The sequence below is a fragment of the Pseudorca crassidens genome, chromosome 18 (assembly GCF_039906515.1).
Source record: "Pseudorca crassidens isolate mPseCra1 chromosome 18, mPseCra1.hap1, whole genome shotgun sequence".
Taxonomy (NCBI): domain Eukaryota; kingdom Metazoa; phylum Chordata; class Mammalia; order Artiodactyla; family Delphinidae; genus Pseudorca; species Pseudorca crassidens.
This window is the reverse complement of record NC_090313.1, coordinates 11926375-11937065: the sequence shown is the minus strand read 5'-3', so window position 1 is coordinate 11937065 and position 10691 is coordinate 11926375. Positions and strand designations below refer to the sequence as shown.

At 42.7% G+C, this 10691-nt stretch overlaps 1 protein-coding gene and 2 long non-coding RNA genes across 3 annotated transcripts in view; 2 read left to right on the top strand and 1 right to left on the bottom strand.

Moving 5' to 3' along the window:
- Positions 1–963: 963 nt before the first annotated feature.
- Positions 964–1913, bottom strand: LOC137211165 (uncharacterized). Its single transcript, XR_010936931.1, has 2 exons — positions 1729–1913; positions 964–1535 (listed from the first exon to the last, which is right to left on the bottom strand). It is a non-coding gene; the product is annotated as an uncharacterized lncRNA (long non-coding RNA).
- LOC137211164 (uncharacterized) lies at positions 1416–4425 on the top strand. The gene is made up of 2 exons (XR_010936930.1): positions 1416–1748; positions 3973–4425. It is a non-coding gene; the product is annotated as an uncharacterized lncRNA (long non-coding RNA).
- An 816-nt stretch (positions 4426–5241) lies between these two features.
- The window catches only part of TM9SF2 (transmembrane 9 superfamily member 2), a 57559-nt gene continuing 52109 nt past the window's right edge, over positions 5242–10691 (top strand). Inside the window, exon 1 of the mRNA XM_067713349.1 lies at positions 5242–5606. Coding sequence (XP_067569450.1) covers positions 5253–5606 — 354 coding nt within the window. The 5' untranslated portion in view covers positions 5242–5252. The remainder of the gene's footprint in view (positions 5607–10691) is intronic.

Genomic DNA, 10691 nt, shown 5'->3' with positions numbered 1-10691 from the left:
TCAGTGTTAAGGTCACTGGATTTGGCAAATAAAAACAAACAACAAATAGTTTTTAAATAAATATGCTCCAGATAGACATGGGACATATGTACTTATACTAAAAACTATCTGAAGTGTAAAGGTAACTGGGCACCCTGTATCTTACCTGCAACCCTAGCTAAGAGTCAAAACTGCATGGAACATGGCTGAATTGCATGTTGGATTCTAAAGTCAGCACAATTGGCAAAAATTGTATAAGGCTGAAACTGCCTTTAAAAGTCCTTTAAGTAGCTTTCAAAGTTCAGAATGCATGGAGAATTGCCTTCTACCTTATATGGTAATTCTTATGCTCCATGACATTAAGAACCTCTCAGGAATAGGAGAAAAGTCCCTGGGCGGATGGCTGGTCATTAAAACCATTTCCCTCTTGTGTCAGTAGGTATGGGGAGGAAAAAGGGGAGGATGTTAAAGTGTTCCTGTCTGCCTACAGGCTTTTTCTGTTTTGTATCAGTCTTCTAAAATGTTTAAACAAGTGGTTATTGGTAGTTGTGGTGGTTCAACAAGATTCAATAGTGAGGTTCATCCCACATGGGTATTATGTTCTAAAGTTAGTGCTCAAGGAAACATGACCACCCTGTGACTCCATTGAATTGTTTTTATACAGTTACCCTTCAATCCACACTCCCCAACTCCCTCAGTCCACATTTTATTTTCAGTAAACATTCTAACCCCAAGTTACTCAAATATTTTTCTTGTGGGGGAACTTGTATATTTTGGATCATTCAGCAGCTACTTAAGAGTAATCATGGTGACAGGCCTCATATGGTTTGTTGGGCAATCATGTCCTATTTCCTGCACGCTTTCTCTTCATTTCCCTTTCTGGACATTTTTTTCTGAAAACTTTGTCCAACATTTTATTTTAGGGAACTATATACCTAGTGATACTCAGAAGTTTCAAATCAATCATTAGTCAGGAGTCCAAAGCAAAATGAACAGAATGATGTATTTATTTCTCTCAAACACAATTCACAAATGACATTCAAATCTCATTTATTTCTAGCATATTTAAAACATTCCGATGAAATAAAAAAATTGTAATCCTTGCCAAAGTTCATTTTAATAGGATTTGACCTGTAGTAAAAGACATTGTCATATTGTCTCCTGTTCTCTTCATTTATATGTATATCTATAATATATATTCAACATATTTCCATTAATACGTGTATAAAAATGTTCACTCAGGTTGTTTCACATATTAGATATATTGCTTTCATTGGTTAATACTGTCTAAATACGCTGAACTTCTTTAATGCCAATTTCCAAATCCAACACGGTATAAAAGAATTACATGGCCCTTCTCATATTGCTATGGTTTCTGGAAAATCTTATTCACTTTTTTTTTTTTTTTTTTTTTTTTTTTGCGGTACGCAGGCCTCTCACTGTTGTGGCCTCTCCCGTTGCGGAGCACAGGCTCCGGACTCGCAGGCTCAGCGGCCATGGCTCCCAGCTGCTCCGCGGCATGTGGGATCTTCCCGGACCGGGGCACGAACCCGTTACTGGGAGAAAGGGAGCGTCACACTCAAGGGCAGGATGGAAGCAAAACTTCATTTCTTCCTAGTTTGGAACTAGAATCCCCACTCAGCCTTTCTGCGTGGCAGCACCCAGGGTAAAAGCGCCCACAGGGAAGGGATTCCATTTTGCCGCCTGGCTGAGGAGCGCAGCGATTTTCCCACGCCAGTCCCGGGATACCTGGCAGACAGCGACGCCAGGTAACCGAGCCAACGCGGGGCCAGGCCGGATCCGGAAGTAAAGAGTTCGCTCCGCCCCGAGGCCGAGCCCCGCCCTGAGGCCCCTCCCACTAGGCCCGGCCTTGCGGGATGACGTGTCTGAACTCTGGAGGCGGAAGCGGGGAAGAGGTCGCCGGGGTAGGAGCTGGCGAGGTGCGGCTGGTTGGCCGTGCGCACGCGTGATTCGCGCAATGGGCGGACCGGATTGCGGCTGGAGTCCGGTGACCATTTTTATTGAGGAATACTCCACTTCTCCGGGTTTTTGCTGATGCTGAGCTCGGCCGATAGGGGCGGCGGCTTGGTTTGGAAGGAAGAAGCTTAGGGACCACCCGCCCTTAGACATCCCCACTGCAGCGGGCTTGGTCTCAATGAGTGGCCGTTTGACTGCAGGCAGTCAGTCCCCCTTCTTTCCTCTGTGAATAGAGGCGGTTAAACGTATGTGGAAAACCTCAGGTTTACTTCGGCGGTGAAGTCCGCGATTCTAAATTCAGATCTAGAATTTATGGGGTCCGGCCAGTACCAGTCTTGTAGTGCTTTGCGGTTACTTACCCTTCCTTTATGTGCTAGACGCTGCTCTAGGCTTGGGGTTGTAGAGACGAGGTCCTTACTCCCATGGGGGTTTACGTGTAAACAGGGAGTGAGACAGTAAACAAATAACCACGTTAAATCCAGGTAGTGATAAGTACTGTGGGGTGCCAGGGTTAAGCAGAAGAGTGGAATTGAGGGATTTAAAGATTTTATGAGATCGCTGTTGTCAAGAGTGGAACCTGAGAGGCTATAGCAGAAAGTACTAGTGCAAGAGAACTAAGATTTTGGCTTGGACGAGGGGGTAGTTGTGGACATGGAAAGTATTGAAAGGATTTAGTCTAGTTTAGCGGCCCAGCGAGCACAACTTGTTGAAGGACTGTATGTGGGGAGTGAGGGAAAGAGAAATTTAGGTTACCTCCCAGGTTTTTGGCCTGAGAAGCAGGTGGGCAGCGGTGCCCATTTTCTGCTTTGTGGAACACTGGAGGAGGAAAAGGTTGGGATGGGAGCGGTGAGATAGTGAAGATAAGTATTTAGTGGCACCAGGTAACTAGAAGATAGCGAACAAAAAATGTTGTCTTGCCCCTTTCCTTTCTAAATGGAGAGACCATTGCTTCCTCTTATTATGTTGGAAATCTCTATGACTTCGAGTATAGGCATATTATAAATTCTTTTCCCTGGCCCAAGTAAGTTCAACAAATATGCTAGTTGATTTGCTCGAGGGAGAAGTGACCTAGACACGATCCCACTGCTCAGGCCCCCCTCACCTGCCTACCCACCCTCACCCCCGTTTGGGTTATAAAAATGGCTGCCTTTCCTCTGCCCAGCACTTAATGTACATCCCCCCCACACACACACCCTTAAACTTCACAACAAACTAAAGAAGATGGACATCCTTTTCTCTCTACTTCCCAGTTCTCCCCTATTATCTGGGACTTGGTGTATTAACTTGCTCAAGATCCACATAACTAGATAGTAGTGTTCCAAAGCTGGAGTTCATAGTGCAAACTACCTTTGCAAGGAGGAATTACTTCATTGTTCTGGTTACGCCACAGTATAGAACAGTGGGTCTTAGCCTTTTTTTTGCAGGGTCATAGATTCCTTTGAAAACTTAATAAATGTTATAAACTTTCCAGGGGTAAAAATGTGCACATCCCCACAAGAATTTAGATAGGATTGCACGGGTCTCCACATTTTTCTGAATTGTCCACTTAGCAAACTTGCCAATTCTTTTTTTTAAAATAACTTTATGAAAGTTTAGTTTTATTTATTTATTAAATTTATTTATTCTTGGCTGCATTGGGTCTTCGTTGCTGCACGCGGGCTTTCTCTAGTTGTGGCGAGCGGGCGCTAGTCTTCGTTGCGGCGCGCAGGCTTCTCATTGTGGTGGCTTCTCTTGTGGCCGAGCACAGGCTCTAGGCTAGCGGGCTTCAGTAGTTGTGGCTCGCGGTCTCTAGAGCACAGGCTCAGTAGTTGTGGTGCTCCGGCTTAGTTGCTCTGCGGCATGTGGGATCTTCCCGGACCGGGGATCGACCCCCGTGTCCCCTGCACTGGCAAGCGGATTCTTAACTACTGCACCACCAAGGAAGTCCTGACTTGCCAATTCTTGAATTCTGAGCGGGAGGTAGTTCTGGGTTATGATTCCTTGCTTATGTACTCTAAGTTGGTGTCCTCTCTGCAGATTCGATTGAACTCTAAAGCTCAGAGGAATTGACTTTATAAAGACTGTTGCCCACCAGTCCAGTTCTACAAGGATCAAGCTATTCGCTACTGCAGTCGTGCATCAACAGTGCACCCTGAGGGGAATTCAGGATGGAGGAAAAAACAGGAATGTTCTGTGCTTTATATAGTGGCCCTGGATAAAGATGCATATCTAAGGAATAATTTCAGTGAACTCAGATTCTTGCATCTTCTCATACATACAAAAGCACTAAAACCTTTAACTTGAGATGTCTGTTCTCTGTGTTTAGCAGTAACCTTTTGATGTTGGCCTACCTGTTTTTTTCCAGCCAAAAAACTCCTATATATCCTGGCTCCTCCCTTACCTCTTCAGAACAGTTCCTCAGAGCTATCTGAGAGGTGGTCTCCTGTGCTATGGTCCTCAGTAAAGTCCCTGAATAAAATTTAACTCACATCTTTTATGTTGTGTGTTTTCCTTTGTCACGAAAAGCAAGTTTCTCCTTGAAAAATACTCAAAACGCACCACACAAACACACACAAGTACGTCTGTGCATATACAAACGGACATCGCATCACTTCAATAGGAAAAGTGACAGAAACTTGCCCAGGGATGATCATACCAGATTTCTATTTTGCTGGAACTACATTTCTCACTGGGCTCTCAGGTGTGCTCCTGTCTTCCTTTGCAAAGAAATGTCAATACTCCCTTCTCCTATTTGTCTACTCCCATTTTTCCCCTCACCTCATTTCCACTCACCTCTTTAAAGAGATCTTGTTTAGTCTATGCAAACAATCACTGTCCCACGCAAGAATGAGCCACCGCATCCAATGCTGGGAACCTGTCCGTGCACACACCTCTGAGTAGCCGTCTATTTGAAGATTTGTGGCTAGTTCCTCCCCATTGGTTTCCTTATCCTGCACTCAACCGTCTCCCAAACTTCTTCCCTCCACCAACTCAGCCTTCATCAGCAAGTACTTTTTGGAGCACCACCTCTGTAATAGGGGCTGGTGTGCCTTGGGCACTGTAGTGAGGAAACCGGGGAAAACCGGGGCAAGGCAGCAAGCACGGGGCGCTGGGCAAGTGAGACGCTCCACGACGCCCCAAGGGGGCTCTAGATCGGAATTTGGAACAGGAACGGGAGGGCTGGACCCTCTCCCGCGGCAAACACCCCAGCCGACCCGCTGAAAACCTGGCAAGTGGACTTCCTCCACTCTCCCTCCCGGAAACTCCTCAGGGCGCTTGCAGCCGCTCTCACTGAGCATGTGCAGGCGGCGCTGCGCATGCTCCGTCGAGGTCCGCTTCGGAGTCTGTTGCGGAACCCGCGGTGTCTTCTAGCGCAACCGGAACTATCCGTGGCGGGGCCGGCCTGCCTCAGCTCCGGCGGACTGGTAGTCGTCGCCGAGCCTTCCCGTCCCTCCTTCCCTCTTCACACCCCGCGGCTCTGCTGCCGTTCCCCCGAAACAGCCGTTATGAGCGCGAGGCTGCCGGCGTCGTCTCCACCTCGGTGGCAGTTGCTGCTGTCGCTGCTCCTGCTGGGGGCGGCCCCGGGCCCGCGTCGGAGCGCAGCCTTCTACTTGCCCGGCCTGGCGCCAGTCAACTTCTGCGAGGAAGAAAAAAAGAGCGACGAGTGCAAGGTGGGTGCGGCCTGGCGGACCCCCCGGTGCACAGTCGGAGGAGGAAGCCTCCCTCTGCCGGGGGGGGCAGCCGGCGTCTCAGGGGAAGGGGGCGTAGCAGTGGGTGCGGTCGGGTGTCCCCAGAAGCGCGTGGGGTTGGCCGCGCTGTGGGGCGCAGGCTCTGGAACGGCCTCCGTACCGGCGTAGATTCTGGCGAATTCGGCGGGCCAGGTAGCACGAGCAGGTGGGTTCAGTTTTCCCGGAACAGGGACTGTGTGTGTATGGCGCTCGCTTGGCGTTGGAGGCGTGCAGGTCAGCGAGCGTTCCACGGGCGAGTGTCCGCTCACAGCCCCGTGTCCCGCCTCCACGGAAGGGGACGGCCAGGTCTTCCAGTAACTTGTAATTTCATTGCTTCCCGTTTTCTACTTTTCTGGAACCCTGATTGGTTATGAGGACTTGTTCTTTCTAGGACTTAGGTGTTTTTACCTCACGGTTAGCAGTCGCTTCCTTGTTTGTGGGATTTAACACCCAGAACCGCGTAAACTGCATTAATAAGGAGTTGCTGTGATGGTTGAGACAGTTAATGTCTACCATTTAAGTGTAAAAAAAGAAATTTAATATGCAAAAAATATGTAAGATCCCACTAGTTTCTCCGAGATTGTTTTAAACACTTAAAAGGAGCAGACAACAGGAGAAACCGGCGTTTTCTTCCTAGGGCAGATCTTGAAAACTTTGATCTCTTACCACCTTAAACTCAAGGTTTTCAGTTTAACCACTAGTAAAAGAGACGTAGGTAGAGTAACCTGCTTTTAGGTTATTAGGTAGAGGGCAGGAAAGTATACATACACAGTTATTTTAGGTTGCTAAAACTTACCCTTTGGGGTGCAAGAAACTCTTTGAAACCGTTAATACTTTTAACAGTTAGGATAATCGTTCAGCAAACTTTTACAATCTATAAGTAGGTTTATTTACTAAGCTTGGTTTTTTTAAGCTGGTGTTTATTTTATTACTGCTAGCTTTACAATAGTTGTGAATTTTGAGCTTATTTTAGGGCACTAAAGAAGCTATTAAACTTTTCATGGCATTTTACAGTTTCTGTTTAAAAACTTGGATTTCTAAAAATGTCTAAGGATCTTTCAGGTGTACTCACATCAACAGTTAGTGCTTGAATACTGTAACTCATACCTTGCAGTGCAAGAAATTTTCGCTCTTTGAGAGTTCTGACTGAAAGAAAATAGTGCTTCCAAGTGGAAGAGAGAGCTAGTCTCACAAGCACACAGGTTTTTCCATTAAATATTTTAGTAATCAGCCTTTAAAGCTTAGTATTTGGTCTTTAAATTTAAATTTAACAGCAATCGTATATTGTCTAACTAGTGCCTTAGACACAAAAAAGATATTCCTGTCTCCTAGGAACCTCAAAGATCATAAGCTTATGAGAGATTATCAAAATCTGATATGTTATAATAGATGGCTGTCCAAAGTGCACTAAAACACAAATGAGGAAACATCTGCGGATTGGAGTCTTCAGGGAAAGCTACAGAGAGGAAGTGACATTTGAGATGGACTTCAGACATGAGTATGAGTGAAATTTACAGGTGGTGTGCTAGTTAGATAATTTTGTTTCCTCAACAGGTCCTTCTTTAGGTAGTTCCTTTTAGTTAACTTTTGATTAATTTCAGGGAGTCCTTTTGGATTTTTAGTTTTTACAAGTATAGGGATGAAACAGGCAAGACAGATCATTTTTCTGAAGTGTTTGGATTTCATCTTTGTTGCCAGCTGCTTTCACATCTTGGTCAGTGGAAACAGATCTTAGACCAGTAGAAAGAGGCACTTTTAGCAGTTTTCCCCTAGAATTTGACTAACTGGTGTAGGGAATTTGAAGTACACTTTAATATTTCTTCTCTTTGCTTCTCAAAGGAGAAAAACAGTAAACAGTTTAAATTTTCATTACTTCAATCAGGGTATTAATATTTTTTTTCTCATCCATTCCATATTTGTTAAGGAAGACAGTCTTGTCTACACTGTCAGAAAAGTTGAAAGGACTTATTTTAAAAATTGGAAGTGGGAGTTGTGAAATGGGAATAATTATTTCCAGAGATGCTTTTAGGTTAGGGAATCAGGAGTTGGATGAATTGGGTAGGTCATTGATACTATTTCTATCAGTTTTTCCATCTGTAAGATAGAGATAATCATATTTGCTTACTATATATTCCCCTTGAAAGATATTTTGCCCTTCCTGGAGGGAAAGTACAATATTTATTGTTGCAATATTATACAATATTCATAAGTGTAAAGATGAACCAAGTTTATTTTCAGCATAAGTGTAATTTATGGAGTATAGTCTTTACATATCCTGTGAAGTCCATGTCCTGTATTTAGCTCACCATGTATATTGAGAGACAATCAAAAGAACCCTGAGGATTTGGTCATTTTCTCCTCTCAAAATTATTTTATGTTCAATTTACTGGCATAGAAACAGTAGTCCAGTGAACATACAGTCATATTCATATTCCTTTAACTTCTGATTTATGATCTTCATTAGCCTTAATAAACAGTGTGACTGTGTTCTGTGCCTTTTTTTCTTTAGCTTGCTGTCATTACAGGTACATTTGAATATCAACATAGTGCACATTTTCATTGGCTATACAGTATTTCATTGTAGTATTACAATACTATGGTTTGCTGAGCTGTTTCTTGCTTGTAGGGCATCTAGATTGGTCCCGATTTTTCTATATTGTAAATAACTTTGCTAGAATGTATTTAGCAGGAATTCATTGCATATTCACAAATTACTAGGTCAAAGGCAAGAAGCAATTTTATAGCTCTATTTAATACCACCAGGTTTCTTTGAAGAAAGGTAGGTTTGATTTACAATGCCATTAGCTGAATGATTCCATGTGTCTTCACAGTATTTTATAGTTTTTATTTATCAAGTTAATAGCTATGTGATGGTACCTAAACATTTTTTAATGCTGCATTGCTTTTGAGGTTTCTCTGTCTTTCAATTCTCTTATTTGTCTTATTTTGTTAGTTTTTCAAACCACAGTATTAAAGAATTGAACCATGGTATTCCTTTCTGCTAGCATTTTCGTTTCTTAAGCTCAGGGGATAATATGTTGACTGCAGTAAGTAGAGTAAGCCTTGGTCAGAAGTGAATAGCTAAATGTGAAGTTACCTTTAGATTGAGTCTTAAGTGTGCTAAGTGGCATTCTAATGGCTGATAACTGAAGATTAGTGAGCAGTTCACCCTTGCTGCTTTTAACTTTCAAGCAATTATGTAATGGCTTGTCAACATGAACAACTAACTATAGAAAACATTTGCCACTTTTTTACTGTTTGATGATGTGTGTGCATGGACAGATCATGTTCTTAGATGAAAGAGTAAGATTTTCTTTCCTGTCCAGTAAGGAAAATGACCAAATATACCCCCCTGGTGTTTAAAAAAAAAAAAGTTTAAATGGATTAGTTTAACAACTTTTTTATAAAAAAGAAAATCAGAATCACACTTTTAAATTTCCTTCATCAGTAGTTACTTTTAGAAGCTTTTAACAAATTCTGTGTCTATTATTTTGGGAGCAGTTGCCTATAAATATGGAATTAGTCAAATTTAAGAAAACGGTTCTAAATGTTGCTCTGAACAAACACAAGAATGAATGTATTATTTACCTGTTTTAACTTGACCATAGAGATTTTGAAGATTTTGAAATATTTAAAGAAAAAATATAATTTACATGTGTACCTAACAATATAATTGGTATATATTTATTGATATTTAGTTTCATGTTTTCATAGTTTTTTGTTTGTTTGTTTGTTTTTTGCGGTAAGCGGGCCTCTCACTGTTGTGGCCAGGCGGACTCTCAACCACTGCGCCACCAGGGAAGCCCCATAGTTTTTTTCTGGAAGAAGAGCATTGATTCTTAGCTACTGGAAAGTAATCAGTGTGTGAGGGTTACTGATATTGTTTCAGGTATGAAATCTGGCATTGGAAAGAATGACTTTGGATAAATTCACGTTCCAACGATTGTTCTTTGTTCCTGTGAAAAAGTACATGGAACTGAGTTAGAAGGTTTGCATTCAGAAATTAAATTTTCGAATAAAACTATTTTAAAACTGTGATCGTTCATTATAGTGGATGTGAGAGCTAGGATTAGGAAAGCAAGCGTTGTTGATACAGATAAAATACTGTCCTACTGCTCTCTACAAAGGGAAGCCCTTTTCAAGAGGTGTGTTCTTGAACATCTGAAACAAAACCACAGACAGGTGCTCCACATGCAGACACACCTAAGTTCTAGAAACTGGTCTGAGCTCAGTCAGCCTTAGAGCCCAGTTCCCCAAACCCCTACTTCTATTCTTCCTTGCAGTTTTCTATTGCAGTGTCCTCGTAGTAAATGTTGTACTGTAGTTAATTGTAGCTACCTAAATATACGCACTCTACAAAGCCATTGACTATTGCCATGAAAATTAACTAAGTGTTGATGAAAGGCTTTGTAAGAAATTTGTGAAATATATTTTTCTTTGTTCTTCTTACTCTCACCTTTCATACCTATTTAGTGCCCTTTGCTAATAACAGTGATAGAAACTACAATTTGTGTACTTTATGTGTGCCAGTTATATATTAATCTTAGTTAATCCTCCAACAATCCTGTGGTTTTTAGATGGGGAAACTGAAGCTGGGTAGGATGCAGTACCCTCTCAAGCAAACATACCTCATAAGTAGCGAAGCTAAGATGCAACTCCAGGAGTGTCTGAGTCCGAAGTCTAGGCTCTTCACCACATTGGGGTACTCCTGGATCTTCTAGGCTGAGCGCCGTACCTCTTCTCCTGCCCTGTCCTGCAGATCCTGGGCTGCTTGTAATCCTGGACTTGCACAGTTATTGCAGTTACAACAAAAAGCTCTTTACCTATGTCATCAGTTTTTAACCAGTCACATTTTATGTTTATTCCTTTCTTTGATACAGTTTAAAGTTGAAATTTTATTTTTTGATGGGAGGTGGAGGAAGAACCTTAATATCTAGGAGATCAGCTTCTGGGCATTGTTGGTCAGGTAACTCGAAGCTCATGAACATCCATTTGTGAGTTCCAGCATTTCTATTGGGATTTTAAAAT